The sequence below is a fragment of the Podarcis pityusensis genome (assembly GCF_964106645.2).
Source record: "Podarcis pityusensis genome assembly, chromosome: 1".
Lineage (NCBI taxonomy): Eukaryota > Metazoa > Chordata > Lepidosauria > Squamata > Lacertidae > Podarcis > Podarcis pityusensis.
The window spans coordinates 99851005-99878508 of record NC_138028.1 but is presented as its reverse complement, the minus strand read 5'-3'; the positions used below and the strand labels follow the sequence as shown (position 1 = coordinate 99878508).

The 27504-nt window shown below is 44.1% G+C and overlaps 1 protein-coding gene across 3 annotated transcripts in view; it reads left to right on the top strand.

Moving 5' to 3' along the window:
* Positions 1–27504, top strand: part of LRP1B (LDL receptor related protein 1B) — a 776343-nt gene that overhangs the window by 685345 nt on the left and 63494 nt on the right. For all 3 annotated transcript variants that reach the window (XM_081004634.1, XM_081004635.1, XM_081004633.1), the window contains 8 exons: positions 133–316; positions 1717–1802; positions 6357–6479; positions 9536–9717; positions 11602–11801; positions 17489–17677; positions 25269–25417; positions 26101–26194. In XM_081004634.1, coding sequence (XP_080860760.1) covers positions 133–316; positions 1717–1802; positions 6357–6479; positions 9536–9717; positions 11602–11801; positions 17489–17677; positions 25269–25417; positions 26101–26194 — 1207 coding nt within the window. The remainder of the gene's footprint in view (positions 1–132; positions 317–1716; positions 1803–6356; positions 6480–9535; positions 9718–11601; positions 11802–17488; positions 17678–25268; positions 25418–26100; positions 26195–27504) is intronic.

Genomic DNA, 27504 nt, shown 5'->3' with positions numbered 1-27504 from the left:
AAGTTATTTTAGATGTTATATTACTAGGTTTTAAACAACATTTTGATCACATTGATACGGTGCCTGTGCAAGGAAGAAAGCAGCTACCCTTAGGATGTCTGATGTATAATTTGCTTTTATTTTTCCTTGTAGTGTAAATGTTGGCCTGGCTTCCACATGAAGGATGATGGCAAAACATGTGTGGATATTGATGAATGTTTGTCTGGCTTTCCATGCAGCCAGCAGTGCGTCAATACGTATGGCACCTACAGATGTTTGTGTGCAGATGGTTATGAGGTGCAACCTAATAACCCAAATGGCTGCAAGTCACTTTCAGGTATCATTTGCTTCCTTGGCTTCTGGAATATTACTGACTCAGTGCAGTTAAGCTTAGTCATAACTAAGTCCCATGGAAAGCAATGCAACTTAAGTTAGTTTTGACATTTTCCTTTAGTCATGCAGGTTTAAGACCTAAACATACTTTGTTCAAGCAAAATTAACTGTGTAATGCACAATGCATTAAACTTTCCAGTACTAACCAAACTGTCTTAAGGCATACTTCTTCTTAGGTAAAAATAGATGTTTGTCCAGATGTGAGCATCTTGTCCCATCATTTGTTTCACATTATGGGATTGGAACTAGAGAAAAGCATGTGAAAGGGTGCTGGAGGAAGCTGACTTTCCTTCCCCCTTTGCCCCGGCAGCTCCTCCATAAATCCTCTCCTGAGGGTCAGCTAAATGGGGCCTGCTGAATGGGACAGGCTGTGGTGTAGGGGCTGAGAAGGAAGGAGGGTCCCTGGAAATTGGACGGCTGCACCTTTCACAAGCAGGAGAGGGCTAGTGGGAATAGAATTAATGCAAACGTTCTTTAATGTTCAGTAGGCCCAGTTGCAAGAGGCATGTATTGTTGGGAAATTACAGGGAAACATTCCACAAAATACACTGCACTGGAAGGAACAGGCCAGGAGTGATCATAGCAACATCACCATTCTACATGCCATTTGCGTAGCCCAGAACTGATTTGCAAAACTGACTCTCTGAAAATCTGTCACTCTGAAAATCAGGGCTTAGAGTGGTTTGAATTTGCTCAGCATACCTTTTATTGTACATTTCTTAAATATTATTCTAAGGTTATGCTGAGAATAACTTACTAGGAAGTTCCAATAAAATTAATGGGGCTTCTTTGTGATTACACATGTATAGTATTGCACTATAAATGTATTTTTTAATGTACAGTAGTTCCAAGTATGCTTCACGTGCACTTTATTTACAGAAATTTTGAATTATTAAAATGTAAGTTAAATGTATTTTCAGAACTATTCAGCTCACTACTCGCTGAAAATTCTGGCATGCATTAATTTGGACCTTTCTGACTTTTGAATTTTCCCCTTTCTTAATGTCAACTGTTACTTATCACCTATTTGTCCCTTAAAAGCCAGGCTGAGTAGCTGTCCTTAAATTCATTTTGGAATTGAAATTATTGAGAGTGCTAATACATTTTCTGTATTACAAAGGCTAAATTAAAGTACTCTGAAAGAAATGCTAATTGAATCTCTTGTTCAGATTATGACGCATCATTGATCTTACTTGAAATATTATGCTTTTAATGTTTCTTTCATCCACAACACTGTTCACAGCATGTAGCATTTTATTTTTCACTACTTGTATTTCTATTCTTGAAGTTCCATAAATTAACTTAAATGCTAGCATAGTATTTTTCTCCTTTCGCTATATTTAGATGAAGAACCTTTTTTAATTCTGGCTGACCATCATGAAATCAGAAAAATCAGTACTGACGGATCCAACTACACTTCATTGAAACAGGTACAATTCCAATTATCATCTAATTAATACTTAATAATCTTAATACTCATTGCTGTTTAGAATGCTTGATGAACACAAAACCACAGTCTTAACTGCACTCCATAGCACAAAATAAGCTATGGACAAGGTTGGCCGTGAGCAATAAAAGTCTGTAATTCAGTTGTTGTATTTCTAGTAACTGTAAAAGGCTATAATAAATGAGGTTTCTCTTTATTACACTTTCCTTTGTCACCTTACTTAATTATGTGAATGGACCACTCGACATGATATGAATATGTATAATAAGTTAAATCTAATTACTATTCAGGTCCCAATATCCTGAGTAGCCATACCTGCTGAAATTTTTTTCCCCTACAAATAAAGTTCCACTACCCGTGTCTATTTTCATGAGCACCAGTCATCATGATATCATGTGTTATGCTACTCTAATAAGACCCATATTTCTACTGTGAATTGCATCCCATTTTGTAAATGTATAATCACCGTAAGTATTTCTGCTAGATATACTGGACCATGTATTCCAAATGCACAGTTTTTAATGGACATTTTTTTCTGGAGGGCATAAATATTAAAATATCAGTTGATTGGAATTAGAATATGTTAAAATTTTGTGTTTGGGTTTTTTTTTTTTTAAGTTGACCAATGTTTAACTTGTTTCAATGCCTCCAACTGACTCTCTTTATATTCGGAATCTGTTTCTTTCGTTAAGAATTAATAAAGCACCTAAGCCAGCTTGGCATACTCAAAGGATGAATTCTTTCAAAATCCTGTCAATTTTGTCAAGAACATTTGATTCATTAACTGTGAGATACTATGAACAGCATCTATTCTCCCTTCCTGGAGAATCCCCCCTTTCCCCCAGAGCTTGTTCTCAGAAACTACATCTGAGAGTTCCCAATTTGAGTGTTATGTGATCTAACGTCATGCTTCTAATGGAATCCTGAATAATTTCTCCTGCACCTGCTTTTGCACCTCAATAGGCAAACAAAGAGGCAGGCACATAAGATGGGGTTTAACTGGGACACTTTTATTTAGATCTTAAATTGAAATCAGCAGAGGGGGATGACCATGGGGCAAGAAGTAACTTAACTGTATAACTGTAGCCATTGGGTGACCCACCCTTGCCGAAGGAATTAAGGCACGGCTTCCTAGCCTGCCCCAATTCCCAGGCAACACCCTGAAGGTGAGGAAGCCTTATCCCTGGGACTGCAGAACCCCAGGTGGAGGCTCCTATCTCACCCTCTGAACCGCAGAATCCGAGAAGTGAGCCCCGCGGGCCAACCCATCATCTAAAGGTGCCTAAAGGGCGTCAACATGCCCAAACCAAACTACCGTATATACTCGAGTATAAGCCGACTTTTTCAGTACATTTTTTAGGCTGAAAAAGTCCCCCTCAGCTTGTACTCGAGTGATGGTCCTTTCGGGCTGCTCCTTCCTACGCCGCCTTTGCCACTGTTGGCAGCAGTGGAGGAGGAACGAGCAGCCCGAAAGCAGCCCTTTCAGGATGCTTGTTCTTCCTCTGCCGCTGCAGCTACCACCAGGTTTGTGGTGTGGTGAACCAGCTTATACTCGAGTCAATAGGTTTTCACAGTTTTTTGTGCTAAAATTAGGTGCCTCAGCTTATATTCGGGTCAGCTTATACTTGAGTATATATGGTATTTATTTTCCCACACCTAAACTGCCACTGAAAGGGGACAAATCTCTAGGGGCTATAACATAAGGGCTCCCAATGCCAAGACAGCACTCGAAACAGGTCAGGTGACAGTGGCTGCGTATAGGTTGCTTAGGATCCTCCTGCAGAGGATGTTGCCTTTCAGTCTAAAATTCCATTTAAATGTCATCCACTTAAACTAGCACTACATCTAACTGAATCATTTGAATATCCCTGCCATTAAGTTATAGGACCTAGAAGGAATATTGCAAGAGCTCTGAAGCAATCTTGTCCAAGTATATTGTATCCTTGCAGACATAAATAGATTGGAACCGTGCTAAATCAGTTGCAGTACATTGGGGGGGTGGATTCCATAATAATAATAATAATAATAATAATAATAATAATTTATTATTTATACCCCGCCCATCTGGCTGGGCCTCCCCAGCCACTCTGGGCGGCTTCCATAGAAACCAAAAATACACTAAAATATCACACGTTAAAAACTTCCCTGAACAGGGCTGCCTTAAGATGTCTTCTGAATGTCAGGTAGTTGTTTATCGCTTTGACATCTCGTGGGAGGGCGTTCCACAGGGCGGGCGCCACTACCGAGAAGGCCCTCTGCCTGGTTCCCTGTAGCTTTGCTTCTCGCAATGAGGGAACCGCCAGAAGGCCCTCAGCGCTGGACCTCAGCGTCCGGGCAGAATGATGGGGGTGGAGACGCTCCTTCAGGTATACTGGACTGAGGCCGTTTAGGGCTTTAAAGGTCAGCACCAACACTTTGAATTGTGCTTGGAAACGTACTGGGAGCCAATGTAGGTCTTTCAAGACTGGTGTTATATGGTCTCGGCGGCCGCCCCCAGTCACCAGTCTAGCTGCCGCATTCTGGATTAGTTGTAGTTTCCGAGTCACCTTCAAAGGTAGCCCCACGTAGAGCGCATTGCAGTAGTCACGTAGAGCGCATTGCAGTAGTCCAAGCGGGAGATAACCAGAGCATGCACCACTCTGGCGAGACAGTCCGCAGGCAGATAGGGTCTCAGCCTACGTACCAGATGGAGCTGGTAAACAGCTGCCCTGGACACAGATTTGACCTGTGCCTCCATGGACAGCTGTGAGTCCAAAATGACTCCCAGGCTGCACACCTGGTCTTTCAGGGGCACAGTTACCCCATTCAGGACCAGGGAATCCTCCACACCTGCCCGCCTCCTGTCCCCCAAAAACAGTACTTCTGTCTTGTCAGGATTCAACCTCAATCTGTTAGCCGCCATCCATCCTCCAACCGCCTCCAGACACTCACACAGGACCTTCACCGCCTTCACTGGTTCTGATTTAAAAGAGAGGTAGAGCTGGGTATCATCTGCATACTGATGAACACCCAGCCCAAACCTCCTGATGATCTCTCCCAGCAGCTGCATGTAAATGTTGAAAAGCATGGGGGAGAGGACAGAACCCTGAGGCACCCCACAAGTGAGAGCCCAGGGGTCTGAACACTCATCCCCTGTTGAATGGTTTCTTTAAATGTAAAGGTTCATCACTGTTCCACCCGATGTGTATGTCTTTAAGGGGCCAAAGCAAGGGCCAGAGCAAGATAACGAGACCCAGCGTTACAGCTGTGAAACATAGCAGGTGCTGCCGAGTTGTACTGATTAAGCTGTGTTGGCAATTGGGTGTAGTATATAAGGAGCAGCACCTAGCTCTCCCATTACCCTGGGGGATGGGTTGGTGGTTGGGTCTGGTTTGTTGTTGATGTATTTAGTGTTTAAGGAGTTTTTGTTTTTCTTATTAAAACCTTGTTTAAGTTATTTTTGAGTCCCTTTTTAATGCATGGTCTCCCCAGCAAGCTCTCTGCAGCGCTACTATACTGCAAAAAGCCAACATCCCCCACCACCATTTTCTGAACACGACCCAGGAGGAAGGAGCAGAACCACTGTATGACAGTGCCCCCAGCTCCCAGCCCCTCAAGACAGTCCAGAAGGATGTTATGGTCGATGGTATCAAACGCCACTGAGTGATCCAGCAGAACTAGGAAACAGCTCTCACCTTTGTCCCTAGCCCGCCGGAGATCATCAACCAGTGCGACCAAGGCAGTTTCAGTCCCATGATGAGGCCTGAATCCCGACTGGAAGGGATCCAAATGGTCCGCTTCTTCCAGGCGTGCCTGGAGTTGTTCAGCAACCACTCGCTCAATCACCTTGCCCAAGAATGGAAGATTTGAGACTGGGCGATAGTTGGCCATCGTGGCCGCATCTAAAGATGGTTTTTTAAGAAGCGGTTTAATAACCGCCTCTTTCAGCGGGTCTGGGAAGGCTCCCTCACGGAGGGAAGCATTCACCACCCCTTCTTCCATTCATTATTATTTCACAAAGTCCATTATCCTTTGTGTTTGATTCCTGTTATATTCTTTTTAAAGATCCAGAATGTGGTTCATAGATTTTGTTAGCTGCAAAAAAATCAGAACTTTAGGAGATCAAAAGTCCTGGAAAATGGCCTTGCAGCCAGGTTGGACACTACCCCCCATTCCACAGAAATTGTGGAATTCCAGGTGTTTAGTAGATGTGCTTCAATGTCCTTTTTTTTTTTTTTGATACAAACCTTACTGCTTTCTGACTTGGAAAAAAAAATTGAATTTGTAACACATAAATTAACTTAAAGGGGAAGTTAATTTCAGGTTATTTATAGTTATCAGTTTAAATAACATGTGAGTGCCACAATCGAGCAGTCTCATTTCAGCATCATGTTCTATTAAAAGATATAAATCAAATTTGAAAATATACAAGACATATATTATACCAGTTATATACACTTTTGATTAATCTTTGATTATTTATCTTGTCAGAGTTGTCATCTTTGTTGTATTAAATGGCTTATGGAAAAACCTGGTTAATTATTTTTTTCTTTTTCAGGGTCTGAACAATGTGATTGCAGTAGACTTTGATTACAAAGAGGAGTTCGTCTATTGGATTGATTCCAGCAGGCCAAATGGCAGTAGAATAAACAGAATGAATCTGAATGGAAATGATGTCAAGGTGATTGGAAAGTAATCATGGAATTATAAACATTATTTGGGTTCCTACTTAATATTATTATATGCCAAATAGGGTTATGCATTTGCACAACTTAAGCTAGTAAGAATTATTATAAATACGAAATAGCATATCTGTTATTTATTTTTATTTTTTACTAGAGATCAACTGGGCTCAAATCGTGCAGATAATTTATTCAGCTAATACATGTCCAGTTAAATGTGTGGTTAGGTAATTCTAATAGCAAATAAAAATGAAGATACTGTTACAAAACTGTATGCTGTATGTCACAATGTGATTGAATGAAGTCAAAGCAGCTTGTTTTATTTGATTGGTTAGAAAAGTCATTTAAGGATGCTGATTGAATTTCTCCTGTATGTTTTATATTTTTCTTAACAAGTTATTGGTGCAAACAGTTTTTAAGCCCCGAGCCTTGCTTGCAGGGCTCTGGGACAGTTGTACAAGGTCTCAGGACGCTCCTGCAATCAGTGCTTTTTCCCAGGGGGTACTCAAGGGTACAGGGTCGCGGGTGGCACTGTAGGTTAAACCACAGAGCCTAGGACTTGCTGATCAGAAGGTCAGCAGTTCGAATCCCCAAGACGGGGTGAGCTCCCGTTGCTCGGTCCCTGCTCCTGCCAACCTAGCAGTTCGAAAGCACATCAAAGTGCAAGTAGCTAAATAGGTACCACTCCAGCAGGAAGATAAACGGCATTTCTGTGTGCTGCTCTGGTTCCCCAGAAGTGGCTTAGTCATGCTGGCCACATGACCCGGAAAAACTGCCTGCGGACAAACGCCGGCTCCCTTGGCAAATAAAGCAAGGTGAGCACCGCAACCCCAGAGTCGGCCACGACTGGACCTAATGGTCAGGGGTCCGTTTACCTTTACCTTTTTACTCAAGGGTACACAGTACCAGCACCTCTTTTGTTGTTGTTAAACTGTAACAACTTCATGGCGCTTACTGTAACAACTTCATGGTGAGTGCCAACACCTATTTTTTTTAGCCGGGGAAAAGCACTGCCTGCGATACCTTGTAAGATCTCAGATGGCCTCTGTGCGGAATGATGAATGTGTGGCCTTACTATTAGGTGCAGAAGTTGTACATGAAGTGGCAGTGGTACAGCCCATCCCATGCAAGGGCACAGCTGTAACCGGATAGTTGCCCTTGATAGTTTCAGCATCCTGGGCCCTCACTGCAGCAACTACCCAGTCAGAAACTTCATTGGGTCATTCCATGGCAAGTGAGCCAACCTTTTTACCTCATGTCATCCAATTTCCTTAATATTTTGTACACTTGTTGAATGATCAAAATTAAGTTCAAATATAAAGTTTTGTTTTTTTAATCTCATCCCGTTTTTGAGTTATGAGGGTTTGAAATTTCGGGGTTGGGAGGGGGGGAAGGAAAATTTTGGCCTTGCCAGACTACAAAAAAGCCTTAAAAACTCAGCCTGGATATTTCAAAACTAAAAATACTGATCTCTTCAGAACTTCATGGACTTTAATATGATATATCACATGATGGGCTTACTTTAGATTTCAAAGTTAAATTACAAAATTTAAAAAGTGATTAAAAATGAATATGATTTTTTTAAAATCCAAAAAAAATATATTATTTAATATTTCTAAGAGCTATTTGCAAAATTTAATATTGGGATCTCAATGAGATCACATTTTAAAAAAATATTTTGTACATACATACCTGCCTTATTTGGGTTCTGTTTAGGATCTTGGAGTAAAATATAACAGAATAAACAAGGCTTAAAACTATAATATCGGGCATTTCATATCAGGCATTTCTTTAGAAAGTTATTCAGTTAAAAGGCATTTGAAAGGCTAGTCAGGGTTTTCTTTTAAAAATGTGTTCCAAACCAGAGTGATAGAATTAACAATAATAAGTTAGAATTCTTTGGATTTAAACTTAGTTTTGCTCATTCAACAAGTGTACAGAATATTAAGAAAATGGGAAGACATGAAGTATTGGATCACTTGATATGGAAGGACCCCACTTTGTTCTTGAAGTCTAACAGTAATGGTGGTTGTTCCTGTCTTTTATCCTGGAGCGCCCACTGACAGTTACACCTAAAGAGGCAGCCGTGTTGGTCTGCCATAGTCAAAATAAAAAAAAATCCTTCCAGTAGCACCTTTAAGACCAACTAAGTTAGTTCTTGGTATTTGGTATACCAAGAACTAACTTAGTTGGTCTTAAAGGTGCTACTGGAAGGATTTTTTTTATTTTGACCTAAAGAGGCATTTCACATGCCCCAGGTGTTTCTAAGCAATCAGCCCACTTTCCATACTACATTTGATTCTGGGGGGCTTTCACAGAAGCAGATTACAACATGGCATGTCTTCCTGCTTGCCAAAATCAAAAAAGTGAAAAGCAGCAGTTCTACTGGACATGTCTAGTGTCTAAACTAGCAGTTTGGATATCAGCCTGCACTTGGAGAAAAGGGACTAAAAAATTAAATTTAGGGTTGCCATATTTCAAACAGTGAAAATCCAGACAGAAAAGTGGTTGAGTCTTTTTTTTAGCTTTACCCAAAGTTGTGGAGCTTTTCTGGCAAATTCTGGCTATTTTTAAAGAAAATTGCCAAAAACAATACAGCCGACACGGGTTGCCATATGTCCAGATTTTCCCAGCCATTTTAGCGATTTCCGCCCAGACACTGCTTCCAACTACAGTATTCCAGATATGTCCAGGAAATTCTGGACATATGGCAACCCTATTAATTTACTATTTTAAAATAGCTTTCTCAAACCAACCTGGGTTTTAATTTAGCCTCTTTTTTGTTGTTTTTAATATTCTTTAAGAAATGCATAATTTCCCTCAAATACCTTGGGAAATTTGGTCTGTAATCTTATATACTCTCTTTGAGCACAACAGAACTTACTTCTCAGTAGATATACAATTAATTGTGCTGCCAATTACGAAATCACATTTGTCAAGTGTAATATCATTTGTTTCTCTCTTGCATCTTTTAAATATTTTTCAAGAATAAGAAATGGATTCTGTTCTTGTTTTTCTGTGTATTCCACTACTTATACAACTTTAATTTCTCTAGGTAGTTCATAACACAGCTGTTCCTAATGCACTTGCAGTTGACTGGGTTGGAAAGAATCTCTATTGGTCTGACACAGAAAAAAGGATTATTGAAGTATCAAAAGTCAATGGCCTGTATCCCACCGTTCTTGTGAGCAAAAGGGTGAAGTTCCCTAGAGATCTCTGTTTAGATCCTCAAGCTGGGTATGGAACTATATTACAAACTAATTATGTTAATTGATCACATCTGATTAGGAGAATGTGGGTTCTGAGGTTAGTTTATGAATGTGTTTAATGGTTACAAAAGACAACTCAAGTATTTATCATAACATATTTGAAAATTCCAGAATGGAAAATTAAAATATCCTTTTCTCCTCTGAAGGCAGAAGGAGGGTTAATTATGTGACCTGACAGAGATATATTTGCAATAAGTTAAAACTTTACAGCATAATATCATTAAGAGATGAAACATCCTTAAATAAGATAATAAAGCAGTAAAGCTTCCCCTATATTTAAACAATTATGCTTCAGAATAAGGATTTTTTTTACAATTAACGAGCAGATGGATCCCTCAATTAAAATTAATACAAACATCCAGTAGATCTTAAGAATTTGGTAAAGCTTTTTTGTTCCTTGACAAGATGTTTTGCTCCAAATTATACCCAGTGACATATTTTCTTTGGGCATTATTTCTCTGGATGTTACAAGCCAGGACTGTAGCTATTTATTAGAGATATCAGCCAAGCCAGCTTTGGTCTAGCCTGGAAATTAGCTTTGGGAGCTCTCATCTCAAAGAACAGGTGAGCAATAGTGTTCACATCAAAGAACAGGCAAGCAGTAGGATTTCCTGATTGACTCTGCCAAGCACCCAGCCATCCCTTTGACATCTGGTAGGGGAGAGAAAAAGGGCCTTCAGCGGTGGGTTGCTGTTTCTCACCTAACAGCTTTTGGAGCTGCAGCATCTTCAAATCAATAGTGATGTCTTTATTCATTATACATCTTAGGCACCTGGTGAAAATGTTCCTCTTCAACCAGGCCTTTGTCTGATTAACATTCTATGACTCTATGTCCTTTTAAATGTGTGTGGGGGGGAGCGAGGGGTGTTATTGCTTTGTTTTGTTCTTGTTTTTATTATGTATTTGTGTTTTTATGCTGTGAACTGCCCATTGATTTCAGTATACAGATTTAAAGCCCCTGTGGCCATGGAAATGGATGTGTAACATTGCATATAGATAACACAAAGTGTTCTTTTGTTTTCAGCTGCCCCTGACCAATATTTTAATTGGCCTGAATAAATTTTGATTAAGTGCACTTTAGAAATTTTATTTTTGTTTCTGCAGTAGTGCCTATCCTCCTCCCCTCCTCAGAAATGAGCAGAGGCCTTTTTTAATTTGGGGGGCAGGCGGTGGTGGAAATAGCTCGCCTTATCTTATGTGACCCATGTTCCACATGTGGGTCACTCGTTTTTCTTTTCTGATGCAAAATATCAATATTTGTGAACTTGTCATTTGATTGATGAAGTCAGGATCTTCCTGCAGAATCATTTGCTCAAGCAACAATAACAGCCCTGCAACGTGTGATTCTGTTTTCTGAGACAGTACAGCCAAACGAGGTCTTATGGGGACATCATTCAAATGCTCATTACATCCATATAAATTGGGGTGGGGATCTTTTATTAACAATAAAATTAAGATGTGGGTGAAGGGCACTGAACCCTTCTCTCTCCTGAACCATATTCCACCTTAATCCTTTGCTCCAACTGGGGAAGAGGACATAGGACAGTGCATTCCTTTTATTGGTTACATTAGCATTGCTACCACCTGGTTTCAACTGGAGCCAACAAGTGAAAAGAAATGGACCTGCCATCATAGAGTCTAGTTTGTCCCATAGTTCGTAGATTTTCACTCTTTTGACAAGTAATATAATCAATGAGCTCTATATTTACTAACCAGCAATAGTACTTCCTAGTTAGAATGTTTAGGATTGTAGTAATAGAATAATTCTTGATCCCCTGATTATACACATATATTTTTCCTGACGAATACATTTGTATCAATAAACAAAAGAGTTATCAATTTTATTTCCTAGATATTTGTACTGGATTGATTGCTGTGAGTATCCTCACATTGGCCGAGTTGGCATGGATGGCTCTAATCAGACAATTGTGATAGAAACACAGATATCTAGACCAATGGCTCTTACAATAGATTATGTCAACAGAAGACTCTACTGGGCTGATGAAAGCCATATTGAATTTTCTAACATGGATGGCTCTCGTAGAAATAAAGGTCAGTTGCTCTCTGAAACAAAGTTCAGACATTTTGTTATTTAGCTAGGTTTTTTATGCTCATTATAGAAGTGAACGTATTTCTATCGACTACATTTTCACCAATAATGTATGCTAAGAAATCAGAACACTGCATATCAAAGAGGATGGAACACATGAGACTGTAGCTGGTTTTTAAAAATTTTTTTAAAGCACTACTCAATTATCCTATCCAAAGCTAAAAATAATACAGACATAAAAGGGGAGAAAATCACCAGTACAAGCATAAAACATTTATTTCCATTCATTAATAAAAGTGCAGCCATTAGTTCTTTTAAAATGACAGTACATATGTGATTCAAGAATATGTAACTCAGGACTATACAAAGACCAATGAGTAAGAATATATAAAGACCAATTAATGGAGTGCATTTACTATTCTTTTTTCTATTCCTATCTATCTTTCTCTAGTATAAAAATCCAGTGAAAGAGAGTTTAAAAAATCCAGTCGTTTTTTATATTTCGTTTACTGGATTCTATTAGTGCAAGTGCCCTCCAGATGTTATTGGACTATAATTCCCATCAGGCCTGATCAGCATTGCCCCTGATGAGTTCAACAACATCTGGAGGGCAGCATGCTGGCTACTTCTGGCTAGTGTAGTTCTGGAGATCTTCACCTCCTTAATCAACTGTAGCGATTTGAGAATTACTGCTGTGACACTGTGACTCCTGTACAAAACTTCTTGATATATATATATGCACAGCAAATGTACATGCACACATGTAAGTACCAAATATTTTTATTTGTTACTAGGCAAGCTTGGGGGATTATTGCTACGAAATTGAGAACCCAGGCAGCAAATGGTTGACAGATTGAGCTGCTAATTTAAATGAAGACTTTGCTGATTTGAATCTCGCCTTATTAGTTGTTATCTGGGAATTGACTGTCTCATAGCATCAGGTCACATCTAGAATAAAGGAGTAATAATATTGTCTATCAGGATTATAATGGGAATCACTTTTCACATATTTACCAATTTATTTCTTGTGAGCACGGTTTGATTTTTGTGCGTATATTGCCAAAATTGGGAAAGTACAAATGGGGAGTTAGCTCTCAACTTCAAAGGGCCCTATTTCTAACCTCATAGTACTTGGAAAATGAGAGAGTTGTCTCCCAACTTAGCTTCTATTCATGAGGCCAGCACTATACTACTTCTGCAGCTGACATGAAATAGTCAAAGCTCTATGGAAGACCATGGAGGTTCATACATATGAGCAATAATGGACTTTTCTGAATTCATCTGCCTTTTACATTTTTTATTCAAATCTCACAAGTATTGTATTCAAAATCATATTTAAAAACATCAATATTAGTTTATAAATAAAATAAATATTAGTCAATATTGAACTGTCTGCATATTTTGAAAAAATATAAGTACGTACACAGGTTGTCATAAAGAGTATATAATTTAATGAGCGAGATTCAGAACATAATTTTTATAGATAAAATGGTAAATTGCATATGAACCCTTCATTAAACCTTTGACAAAATACTCAAAATTATGCTTTCCACAGTGAACAGTTTAATTTACAAACTCATTTAATGGACTTCTGTATACAGTGGTACCTTGGTTTAAGAACAGCCCTGTTTATGAACTATCCGGTATAAGAACTCCGCAAAACTGGAAGTAGTGTCCTGGTTTGCAAACTTTATCTTGGTCTAAGAATGGAATCCGAACGGTGGAAGGGCACCCGCAGCCTCATTAGGGAAAGAGCACCTTGTTTTAAGAATGGCTTTGGTTTAAGAAGGGACTTCCAGAACAGATTAAGTTCATAAACCGAGGTACCACTGTAGTCCAGTATTCCATCGCAGACAGTGATGATAGAGAACCATGCTTTCTTTGATTTTTATATAAAGGTACTTACAGAAAGGGATGTAAAATACATGTTGAGTCAATTAGAAATGCCAGATTTGCCATTGGGGCTATTTAATCTTTCTTTGCAGGCTACTGGGGTATCAGAATAACAGTGCAGGTGGGCAGAACTCAGCAAACAGTAGAGAGTGTACTTCAATGAAAACCAATAACATTTGCAATTCCTCCTTTGATGACAAATCTTTTGTTGATGTGTCACATTTTTTTTCTTCCGGAATAGTTGCAGAATTGCGGATTCTGATGTCACCATATCCCCCTATATAGTGATGAATGTACCTGTTACACATCCTTCACCCCACCCACTTGACTTTCATGTTCTGCCACCTGCTGTCGAAGAATGTGTACCTTAATAGCTGACTTTTCATTTAGTACATATAAAAAAGTACTGCAAAGTCATATTTTGTATAAGTGTTATGGGATGAAAAGATCTTGGTTCCTCTTAAACCACTTCATCCTATATGATGATGCCCTGTAACAAGCAATAAAGCTCTCAGAGTTCCTCCTCTATATATGCGTATTCCTAATATATGTGGAGGAAAACACACTGCAACAAGTGACCTCAGTCATAATTTAATATTTTGACACAATCGTCACCCTTTATCTTGTTAGCACCAATCCTAGAGCAGTACAAGAACCTGGGGGGGGGGGAATGAAATTGTTCCTGACCAGTTGCTATCTAGGGGTTCAGGCTAGTCCTATTTGCTCAGGAATATTTATTGATAGAAGGGATGTGGGTGGCGCTGTGGTATAAACCACTGGGCCTAGGGCTTGCTGATCAGAAGGTCAGTGGTTCAAATCCCCATGATGGGGTGAGCTCCCGTTGCTTGGTCCCTGCTCCTGCCAACCTAGCAGTTCGAAAGCATGCCAGTGCAAGTAGATAAATAGGTACCGCTTTGGCAGGGAGGTAAACAGCGTTTCCGTAAGCTGCTTTGGGTCGCCAGAAGAGGCTTAGTCATGCTGGCCACATGACCCGGAAGCTGTCTGAGGACAAATGCTGGCTCCCTGAGCGCTGCAACCCTAGAGTCGTCCGTGACTGGTCTTAACAGTCAGGGGTCCCTTTACCTTTATTTATTGATAGACACTGTATCAGTAAGTAAAATATTACATAAGGGGAAGGTTCTATTGATCACTGGTCCAATAAGCCAAATGGGGTACTGCTCCACCAATCTCAGTCTCTCCTCAGCAAGGTCCCACCTGCCTGCTTCCTTCCTTACATCCAGTCCACTGTCTGTTAGCTTCCCCTCCTTAGAATCTGTAGATCTCTACAGGCAGAAGAATGGGGACAAAACCAGAATTAGTTGGTTTTGCCTATTACTGGCTCTGAATCCACCTATTTTTCACCTCCTTGCCTTCTGCCCTACCAGCCCCAATCAGCATCAGCCTTCACTGCTATTGATACAGATGTTTGTACATGTAGATTCTAGGGGGAAGTTCTACTTGGCATCCCCACATGGGAGCAATACTGACTGAAGAAGGCTAAGGACTACCAATGATTGCACAAATGTCATCTCCTAAAATTGGTACTGTTATTTAAAATAATTAACTATTCAATGCTACAGAAAAAATTAGCGTTTAGAGAAATGGAAAACAAATCATTAATATAGATTGATAAGCAGTTGCACTATCTTGTGGGCAAATAAATGCAGTTATCAGTAAAAAAAATTGCGTACATCAATTTACACCTTGATAGACAAGATTAACAGTTCTTTATAAGCAGCATTTGTCAAACAAAGGTTACTAGATTTAGCATAAAAAGATACACTCAGTGGTAATACGCTCAATGACATGCAGCGCTTATATCAAGCATAAAAGAGTTTGACATGAAACTCATGAATATTTTAAAAATGAAACATAGCACAATTCCTATTCTCATCGCAAACATCTACTGTAGTACTTGCAAATATTTTCCTGTATTATACCATCAATGGATTGCTTCACTTGCTACCTTCCCTACAAACTGCATTGTATCCCTTCTGTGATACTCCTTCGAAGCCCAATCTAGAGGGCCAGAGTTCTGTGGCTTCTGCTTGTACAATGGGTCTTTCCCCTCCAGTGGCCCTCCTGCCTCCTAAAATTGGCTTGGGGGACATGAGAACCCCCAGAACAGGGCATGGAGGTAGCGGGAGTGAGGGGATCATTCCATTTGGCAAGCTGAAATGCTTGCACTGTTGGAACGCTCAACGTAGTGCAACATTGAATTCTCCCATAGTATTATGATCACTGGGTTTGCTAAGTCTGTGCACATTATGGGAATAGTTCTTAGGTAGCAGTCTTCTACACTGTATTCTTGAATGGTTAGTATTCCACAATACAATGTTATTTAAAAGGGTTTTTTTAAGGTAATATTATTTTAAATAACATTTGCATACTACTTTTCATCTGAAGATGGCAGGGTGGTTCACCACATAAAAATACAAAATGAGAACACAAAACATAATAAAAACAAGAACAAAAACCAATAACTGCCCTCCCACAAACATATTTAAAAAGATATAGATTGTTAATCAGCCAAAGGCCTGGTTAAAGAGAAATGTTTGCATCTGGTTCTTAAAGATATGTAATGAAGGTGCTGGGCAAACCTTCCTGGAGAGAGCATTCCACAAATGGGGAGCCACTGCAGAAAAGGCCTATTCTTGTGTTGCCATCCTCTGGACCTCTCATGGCAGAGGAACACAGAGAAGGGCTTCAGATGATGGTCACAGGGTCTGGGTCGGTTCATATGGGGAGAGGTGATCCTTGGGGAATTGTGGCCTTGAGCATGAAATAAGCCTGAAAGCACACATGAAATCCCACCTGATAATTCACAACAAAGTGAATACTAGCATTACAGCACAAAAACACAGTGTTTTTCATGCACATAACTTCATTTTCTTCTCTCTTCATAGAGCTTTGTCCTTATTGCCATGATAATTTTATGAACTGTGAATTACTATTTTACATGCTTGTTACTAGTAATGGGTGAACTTAAAACAGCATGCAAAGGGACACTGAACTAAACATACTCAGTGGTCTGAACAAAATTCTGAAGTTGAAGAGGAGGGGGGGGGACATGAGAGGATGATTTGCCATTAATGCACAGTGCCACTCGGAAAACAAAATCAGTTAATTTGGAACATCAATCCCAAAATGTGGGAGAAGTTCAGATAGAAATGAAAAACTGTAAGAAAATTGCTGGAGAAATGGGTGTACTCACTGTCTTGAACATGAACTCAAGCTGTGTGGAAAGGAAGAGTCTTTTGTACATGCCCAGAAAGTAATAGGCTCTGCTCTGACACTCTTTGTTCTTCTGCTGCTGTTGTGGTGGTGACTTGAAGCGCACCATATGCATGCCTAGACACAGTATAACCAAAACAATGTGCCCTTGAATTGCCTGTTTAAATAGAACAATAACCTTGTATGATGAAACAAAGCTGCATCCAAAGAATTAAGGAATCCCTGCAGAAGCTATAAATTACATCCAGCCTACAATTTCTGCAAAAACTTTCAAATCTGCATGTGGCAGTGCTCAAATAGTATCCTGCTATCAGTTCCCTGGGACCCAGCTGTTTCTTTCACTATGGTTAGGCCAACAGAGTTTAGCCAAGTGGGGTTGATGTATCTAATCTTAATCCTAGATACTTTTAACTGGTAACAAAGAGCCTCCAGGCTTGACAGGTTGTCACAGCCATTATTCACAAGAAGCTATGCAGTCCTTGTCTTTGTCAGCTTTTGCAGTATGGAATATTTTAGCTGGCAGTCTTCCAAAACTGAACATTAATCTTACATTCTGTTGCAGTTCCTAATCAACATATTCTAGGCGTGATTGCTCTCACATTATTTGAAGACTACATCTACTGGACTGATGGAAAAACCAAGACAGTCAACCGTGCCCATAAAACCTCTGGAGCAGATAAAGTAGCACTGATTAACTCGTGGCATGCCATAACTGATATCCAAGTGTATCATTCATACAGACAGCCTGATGGTAAATATTTTCAGCATGTGTTCTGTAAAAAGCATTCTGACTTCATTAGAGTTCTGAAGACTTTGCTTAGTGATTAACCTAAGCAGTTTTATATTGAATTGCTAAAGAAGTAAGACGGAAAGAAGAGCAAAATATTAGAAGTATGGTTAGTTTCGCTGAAGGTCTGACACTGAAGGTCCATTACATAAGCAACCTATGTTGGCTTTGTGAACCGCCTCAGTTCTCACTCAATTTTTGTAACGGGCCCTGGAAAGAAGTAAACTCTTACTGAGCCTGCAACCACTGCCAGTAAGTCTCTACTGGACACCAGGAAAGAGTTCACGGTTGCACAGGGTCCAGAATTCTCTGCTAGTTCTGAGTATTTTTGAATTTCAGGAGTCCTTCAGGCTTGTCAATTGGCTGAATTAGTCTGAACTAATATAATACGACGCAAACTGTATTTTATAGACAGTTTGAATCAATGCAATTTAAAGGCCTTTTGGACCTTTTTCTGTGTGTATCCTAGGAAAAAGTGGGGGAAAGTACAAAAGGCCTTTAAATTGTGTTGATTCAAACACACACAGGGCCTGCTGGCCTGCCCATGAGGTAGCCTGAGGCAGCTGCCTCAGGCATTAGGACACAAAGAGGGAGTGCCTAGGTGGGCATCCTACCTCACTGCCTCCACTGCTGGAGAAGTGGCAGTGCCACAGGCTTCTGGCAAGATCTCACTGAAATCTTGTGCACTCCATGAGATCTTGCTGGAACTGCCTCATGACCCAGATAAGGGAGGACTTGGTGGGCAGCACCTTTCCATTTTGCCTCGGGCGGCGAAATGGGATGTGCTGCCCCTGGAAAAAATTACTTTCATTCATATAGATAGTCTGATGGTAAATATTTATATGCATATTTGTTTACTTTATTATTCGCCGTACTGAGGTACCTCTATTTGCCAGAAGTTTATCTGGGGGAAAGCCAGCTATGTTGCTTTTCATGTTGTCAGGGGTTCAGGAGCAGAGGCAAGGGCAAGGGAGGAAACAGAGAGCGAGGGGGAGGAGGCAGAAGAAAAGATGAGTGATGACGACGACCCGAGATCTCCGAGTCTTTCCAGTGAATCAGAAGATTCACAGAAAGGAGCACCAGTGGCCAGGGCAAGGGGGGAGCCTAGGGGGACACCCCAGGAAGATAGAGCCAGAGGGGACTCAGAGGGGAGCAGTTGGAAATCGGGACCAGCGTCACCGCCAGAGAGCAGGGAAGAGGAAGGGCGCCAGGGGTCAAGCGCTGGCAGCTCACAACAGGGGGGAGGGCACGAGTCAGGAGTGGCCACACCTCCATCGGGGAGCGAAGAAACGGTCAGACGGAAGGTGGAAGGTTGGGCGCGCGCACCAAGTTCAAATGCACAGGAAGGTGGCGCAGTAGGCAGCCCGGAAAGGGAGCCAGGTCCTAAAGCCCGCCGAAAGGAGGGAGAAGAGTCAGGGGGGTCAGCGTCAGCGTCAGAGGAATCCCGGAAGGAAGAGACCCCGGGGGGCAGAGGGACCCAGAGAAGAACAGTCAGGCGGAAAAGGTGGAGCAAGGCTAGGATATTAAGTTGGTGTACAAAGGGCGGAGACTCAGATGGAGCTTCGCCGATCTAACCATGAGACGTAGAGTTGCACGCAGCAGCTTGAGAATGGAAACTGTAACTCAATAAAGACTTTTATTTAATGATCGCTGGCTAGCGTGATCCTCTGTGAGCTAGGATCTGGAAGCAGCTCTGACAGTAAGCTCCATCCCTAGATTGTGGGCATCTACGTCCTCGCGGAGAGGAGAGAAAGCGGGTGCCTACTAGCGAGCTCACGAACGGCAGACAATATGACGGCCGAACAGCAGATAGTGGAACTCAGAGAAGCAGTGACACGACTGAATGCCGAGGCTCTTGCATCCAGGAAGAGAGAGGAGGACGCAGCTGCCGCCTACAGGGATCTCCAGGTCAGGTTGGAAGTGCTTACGAAGCAAGGGCAACTGACACCCAAACCGGAGGGGATTGGGTTGGGGAGACGAACAGGCGGTCTGGTCTCTCACTTCGATGGGAATTTGCAACAGTACCCCAACTTTAGAGCAGATGTAATGTGTGCACTGCAACTGCTGAACAAAGACTTTAGAGATGAGCAAGAGAAAGTGGGATTCATCATGTCCCATTTGCATGGAGATGCTAAAGCATGGCTGCGCAATTTGTGGAGAGATAAGGATCCGGCGCTCCAAAATGCGGATGCCTTTATTAAAGCGATGGATGGGTGCTTTTTATCAAGCATTGACGTGGATCTTGCTCGGCAGGAGATACATGGACTGAAGCAAGGGAGGGCCAGCGTAAGGCAGTACCATGCCCGCTTTTTCGCTTTGGTCAGTGCCCTGGAATGGGACAGAGATTCGGCTCCTGTAAGAGACCTGTTTTGGGAGGGATTGCACGGCTCGGTTAAAGATGAAATTGCGAGGGGGGAGAGACCCCGGACCACGCAGGAGATCGTTCAGAGGGCGCTGGCGGTGGGGGTGCGGCTGGAAGGACGTCCGTGGAGCAGGGACGAAGGGCGTGGAGGGCGCGAACCAGCCAGGGGCTCCTCCTTCCTTCCCAGAGAAGCAGCGCGTGCGCAATCCACGCCTCCGCCAGGAGGAGGAGCGGAACCTATGGAGGTTGGAGGTGCAAGGGCTCAGTCAGCAGCCAGAGCCCTAGCACCGGCAGCAGTGAAAGCGAAGCCTCCTAGAGGGAACAGGAAGTGTTACATCTGCGATGATCCACAGCATATGGCGAAAGAGTGTCCCCAGAGGCTCCACAAGCACACTGCAGCCTCAGCAATGGTAACTGCAGCAACGCAGCAAGGACAACCACAGCAGGGAAACGAAGGAGTCTGGTTGGAAGAAGAGGCACTGGGGCCCAGCCAGACGTGTCAGTGAAGCAGTCCCCAGAGATTTTACAGCCCATGGACCCCCTCCCGCCCAAACCGGTAGTGAAGCTCACCGCGTCGCTCCAGCTGCCCAATGGAATCACCATGGACGTGCCAATCACCATTGACTCCGGAAGCAATGCGGACTTTATAGGGCAGGACTTTGTCGACCGGCACGCTATACAGTTGCTGCCTGCCACGCTGCCCCTGCAGGTTGTCACGGTGGATGGCAGGGAGCTGCTAGGGGGGCAAGTGGTGAAGCAGACGCCACCAATGGTGATGCGACTTGGGAATCACAGGGAAATCATCAGCTTCAATGTCACTCAACTATCGGACACGCCCATTGTATTGGGCATGAGTTGGCTGGACAAGCACAGCCCGACGCTGGCTTGGTACCAGAGGCAGCTGACCTTCGGCTCTTCCTTTTGCGCTGAACACTGCATCGTGCCCAGGCAGGAAGGAGGGGAAGAGGAGTCACAGCTGCAGCTAGGCACGCTGCAAGCGGTTCCCCACAAGTACGCGGAATTTTTGGAGGTTTTCTGCGAGAAGGAGGCAGACAGGCTACCCCCCCACAGACCATATGACTGCAAAATTGACCTGCTGCCGGGGGCGGCGCTGCCCAAAGGGAAGCTGTATTCCATGTCTGAGGACGAACTGCAGGAACTCAAAGAGTTCATAGATCATAATTTGGAGCGCGGTTTCATCCGAGAGTCCAAGGCAGCGGGGGGCAGTCCGGTATTCTTTGTTAAGAAGCGGGACACGCCCCAAAAAAGACTTGTAGTGGACTTTCGCATCTTGAACAGTGTGACCAAGCCATCGGACTTCCCCATGCCCCGAATCGACGACCTCCTCGCAAAGGTACGGAAGGGCAGAGTGTTCACCAAGTTGGACCTGCGAGGGGCATACAACCTCATTCGCATGCGGGAAGGAGATGAGTGGAAGACAGCCATGTTCACGCCCCTGGGCACCTACGAATATAGAGTTATGCCTTTTGGATTGCAAAATGGCTCCCACGTTTTTCAAGCTTTCATGCATCACGTGTTGGCGGGGCTCCTCTACAAGACGTGCGTCTGTTTCTTGGATGACATCCTGATCTTTTCGGAATCGCAGCAGGAGCATGACAGACACGTCAAGGAAGTGCTGAGCAGGCTACAGCAACATAGGCTTTACGCCAAGCTGGAGAAGTGCCAATTCGACGTGACGGAGGTGGATTTCCTGGGCTACAAATTGTCTGATAAAGGGCTCGCCATGGACAGCGCCAAGGTCCGAGCAGTGTTGGATTGGAAAAGCCCACGCAACCGGAAGGAGGTCCAACGGTTTGTCGGCTTCGCGAACTTCTATCGCAAGTTTATCAAAGGCTTTGCGATGCAGACAGCGGCCATCACGGATACGCTCAGCTCCAAGAAAAAGAAGTTCATCTGGACAGAGCAGGCGGAGCAGTCCTTTCAGGCACTCAAGCGTCTCTTCGCGTCGGAAGAGCAGCTGCTTCATGTCAACCCCAGCAGGCCGATGAGGGTGGAGACAGACGCTTCAGACAGAGCCGTGGGAGCAGTCCTGCTGCAGAAAGACCCGCAGGGGGTTTGGAGGCCGGGAGCGTTTTATTCAAGGAAGCTCAGCAAGTCCGAACAGAACTACACCATCTGGGACAGGGAGTTGCTGGCCATTCATGCAGCGTTCAAAGCGTGGAGGCACTTCCTGATCGGCGCCAAGCACACGGTGCAGGTCTGCACGGACCACAAGAATCTAGAGCACTGGCGCACGGCACAGTTCCTGAACCAGAGGCAGATACGTTGGGCTGAGTTCTTTGCGAATTTCGACTTCCGAATAGAATATGTCCCGGGGGACACCAACATCATGGCGGATGCTCTCTCCCGTAAGCCACAGTATCTGGAGGAGGCAACGCCAGCGGCCGCCATGCACATCTTCGCACCGACAGTGTGGGCGTGCGCGGCGGCAACAGTTGACCTGGATGCGGTGCGACGAGCGTTGCAGGATGACTCCTTCGCGCAAGCAAAGATGGCAGAGGTGCACAGGGGCACGGCAGCGACCGACGAGTTCCAGCTGCGAGATGGTTTGCTCATCCGTAAAGGGGCCATCTACGTGCCGGGAGACGAACTTCGCGCCAAGGTACTGCAGCAGCTGCACGACGCGCCCACTGCCGGGCACTTTGGCAAGGAGAAGACGGTGGAATTAGTAGCCAGAGACTTCTGGTGGCCCGGAATGAGAGGGGAAGTCGCGGACTACGTGGCGAGGTGTGACACCTGCCAGAGGGCCAAACCAGTGCACAGACCGCCGGCCGGACTGCTGGAACCGCTGCAAACTCCGTTCGAACCATGGGAGAGAGTGGCCCTGGACTTTGTCACGGATCTGCCCAGCTCGAGGGGCAAGACGGCTGTGCTGGTGGTGGTGGACTTGTTCTCCAAGATGGCACATTTCATTCCGTGTGCGAAGGTGGCCACGGCGGAACAAACCGCCAAACTGTTCATAGACCACGTGTTCAAGGTTCACGGTCTGCCGCGGTCTATTCTGTCCGACCGAGGGCGACAGTTCATCTCGAACTTCTGGCAGAGGCTGATGGGCTTCCTGAACGTCAAGATCAACCTGGCGTCGGCTAGACACCCGCAGACCAACGGGCAAGCGGAGCGGGTCAATGCCATCATGCAGCAGTACCTGAGATGTTATGCGAATCAACAGCCTGCGACGTGGGTGGATTACCTGCCTCTCGCCGAGTTCGCCTACAACAACACGAAGCACGTGTCCACGGGGGTCACGCCGTTCTTCGCCAACAACGGGAGGCACCCCAGAACCTTCCCGGGACTGGAAAGAATGGGGGAGGGGGAGCCGCAGACAGCAGATGCGTTCGCGTCGGAGTTGCAGGAGGTCCACGATCAGCTGCGGCGGCACCTGGAGCTGGCTAAACACGCATACAAGGTACAAGCGGACAAACACAGAAGGGTTGGCGAAGAGATCCATGTGGGAGACTGGGTCTGGTTAGCAGCCCACGCAGTGCCGGCCAGGTCGTTGGCGAAGAAGAAACTAGGGCATAAACAACTGGGGCCCTACCAAGTCGAAGAACAGGTCAACCCGGTGGCTTTCAGGCTGGCTCTTCCGGAGGGTTCCAGAATGCATCCGGTGTTCCACAGATTGGTGCTCACTCCCTACAAGGCACCTCACAGGTTTCAGGAACCAGGAACGGCACCGGGTCCGCTCCGAGAGAGAACCGGGCAAGGGGGAGTGGCACAGGAGGAGCGCATCAACGAAGTCACGGAGATTTTGGACTCCAGATGGGGGGAAGAGGGGGTAGAATACCTTCTCGCCAAGGAGGGCACCCCGGCCAGTGCCAACAGCTGGGTGCCGGGCTACGCTTTAGACGAACCTCTGCTCAAAGAAGAGTTTCATGCCCTCTTCCCACATAGGCCAATGCCAGCAGACTTTTTCGACGACTGGCTTTTCACGCCCACGCTTTCAGCCAGCACGTTCCGGGGGTTCGACTCGGACGAGGAACCGACACGAGACGCCCGTTCCCCGGAGGGGTCACCCTCGGGATCTGCTTCAGAACCCTCGTATTGGTGGGATGATCGACCAGAGGAGCAGTTCCGCAGAAGGTGGCTGGAGGGTCCAGGACGAGCAACGTCTCCAGAAGGCAACGAGGGAGAGACGGACATGGACGTTTTCGGGGACGACCCGGGTTTCGAGCACGGCGGCACAGAGATGGAAGCGGAGGTGACCGTCGTCAACGAGAGCAGGGAGGAAGAACCGGAAGACTTCGGATGGCGGCCCGACACGGGAAGCGAACTGTATCCGACATTCGTCCCCCTGACACAGCAGCACCCAGATGCCGCACCGGAAGGAGGGGAGGGGGGAAGAGGGGGCTTCGAGGGGGGGATGGATGTCAGGGGTTCAGGAGCAGAGGCAAGGGCAAGGGAGGAAACAGAGAGCGAGGGGGAGGAGGCAGAAGAAAAGATGAGTGATGACGACGACCCGAGATCTCCGAGTCTTTCCAGTGAATCAGAAGATTCACAGAAAGGAGCACCAGTGGCCAGGGCAAGGGGGGAGCCTAGGGGGACACCCCAGGAAGATAGAGCCAGAGGGGACTCAGAGGGGAGCAGTTGGAAATCGGGACCAGCGTCACCGCCAGAGAGCAGGGAAGAGGAAGGGCGCCAGGGGTCAAGCGCTGGCAGCTCACAACAGGGGGGAGGGCACGAGTCAGGAGTGGCCACACCTCCATCGGGGAGCGAAGAAACGGTCAGACGGAAGGTGGAAGGTTGGGCGCGCGCACCAAGTTCAAATGCACAGGAAGGTGGCGCAGTAGGCAGCCCGGAAAGGGAGCCAGGTCCTAAAGCCCGCCGAAAGGAGGGAGAAGAGTCAGGGGGGTCAGCGTCAGAGGAATCCCGGAAGGAAGAGACCCCGGGGGGCAGAGGGACCCAGAGAAGAACAGTCAGGCGGAAAAGGTGGAGCAAGGCTAGGATATTAAGTTGGTGTACAAAGGGCGGAGACTCAGATGGAGCTTCGCCGATCTAACCATGAGACGTAGAGTTGCACGCAGCAGCTTGAGAATGGAAACTGTAACTCAATAAAGACTTTTATTTAATGATCGCTGGCTAGCGTGATCCTCTGTGAGCTAGGATCTGGAAGCAGCTCTGACACATGTGAATCACTTTAGCACATTTTAATTGTTTCCTCTTTCGCATTCCTAGTGCCTAAACATCTTTGTGCATTGACTAACGGTGGCTGTAGTCACCTGTGCCTCCTGGCCCCAGGCAAAACACACACCTGTGCCTGCCCCACCAACTTTTACCTCGCGGCAGATAATAAGACTTGCTTATCAAACTGCACAGCCAGTCAAGTAAGTAGAACGTGTGTATTGTAACATTTATAAGGATTACTTATTAATGTATTTAGAGACTTTGAAGCAACGTAAAGACTTGTGAGAGTTTTCAGATTAAGGGGGGAGGGCACTAATAGTTTTAAATAGTAATGAATGAAGGTACTGTTGGTTAGGAACTTGGTTTTTTGTTTTGTTTTTTCAAAATCAGAAAATCTGGTTTATGGCGTTACAGTTATGTTGAAGCCTAAATTATTTATCTTTATATTCCTTATTTGGATAAATTTCATTAGGTACATCAACAAAGCTATTCCCCCACCCTAACGTGACTGATATGTGTTGGCTTGGATCCTGATTTCCAAAGTTCTATTCATGGAACAGGATCTTTCATCTCTCATTTGCTTTTATAGCCCACTGTCTCCCTCTGTTTCTGAACTAGCATGCCATGGAATTTCCAAAAATACCCCCCTCCCCCAACCCATGAGAATGGAAGTGCCTTCCACTCACCTAAGTATGCCTGTTAATCCAGATCATTAATACCTTTAGTGGGCAAGAAACTAATTTCAAAGAACAGCAGACTCCATATTCTGGCTTTGGGCTCTGATTTCTTATAAATTATTTTCAGCTGCAAAAAAAAATTCATGTTATTTCAATAAAAACTGTTAACACTTTAAGGTTTTCCATATTATACCTTTCTCCTACAGTTCCGCTGCAAAACTGACAAATGTATTCCATTCTGGTGGAAATGTGACACTGTAGATGATTGTGGGGATGGATCAGATGAACCTGAAGAATGCCGTAAGTATTTTAGCAAGTTGCATTAACCTAGCATTTTCATACTGTAAGAGTCAACGTGGTACAGTGGTTAAGAGGGTTGGAGTAGGATTCAGGTCTCCACTTGGCCATGAAATTTGCTTTAGGCCAATTTAGGGATGACTTTAGGCCAATCTTTTAGCCTAATCTACCTCACAGGTTTGTTGTTTGACTACAATGGGAAGATAGAGAACCATGAATGCCGCCTTGAGCTTCTTGAAGGAAGGTGGGATATAAATTTGCCGTTGTTGTTAAGTTAATAAAATCTACAAGACTGCTACAGAGTGAACAAACAATTTATATAATAACTTAATTATCTGGAGAACTAGAACTTTTTCTAAGCATTTCTGCTGCAACTTGGTATAATATTTAACTTTTAAATAATTTCCTAATATCTCCCTTACTTATATTATAGCTTTTGCAAATAATACAAAAGAAGATTTGCAGCAGTCTGGCTATCACTAGAGATTTCATAAGATGTACTGCTGCTTAGCACTTTTATAACACTGCTGCAGTATCCTGAATGTGCTGTAAAATCTGCAGATATTTTGATAGGCTCATAGTTCATGCACCTGCCACAATACTCCTGTCATTTTTTAAAAAGTAAACAATGTTTGCAGCAGGTACAAGTATGCCTGCTATAATTTTGCCATGACAGATGAATACGTGACAGGTGAATACAAATATATTATATTCATGAAAGCAGGCGTGCGTAGCTTTGCATTTTCTGCATGGTAATTCATAGTGGAGACTTTTCTGCTGCACATGGCTTATATTGGTTGGTACACACTCTTCAAATCTCTTCATTCTCAATTTTTTAAATAAACTAGGCCAGTAGTTTTTTTAATCAGCAAGCCGAAACTTCCTAGAGCTCCAGCGCAACAGCAGAAGCAAAACAGGATCCTCAGCAGGTCACTTTCTTACCATTACAATTAGCAGTATTCCCTCATCTAGTTATGTTGGAAGTCTGTCAGGCAGTTACTAGGCAACAACCAAATGCTGTCCGCCAGTAAAATATATGTAGTGGATCAGCAAAGCAGCAGGGAAGATGGCATTGTGCTAACACACCAGTAGAACCATGGTTGCCTCGTGGCATTTTGGCAAACTACAAAATGGCACCCCCCTTCCCTGTTAGGGAAGAAGGGAGGAGGGAGTGAAGGCTGACATCAGGAATAAAGAAGGAATAAAGATAAACATTGGCATCTGTTGCCCCTGCAGATCCTGCCACCTGAGGCAGTCACCTTGCCTTGCATCATGCGTAGGCCAGCTCTGGGTGGAACCAATCTGGTTTTCCT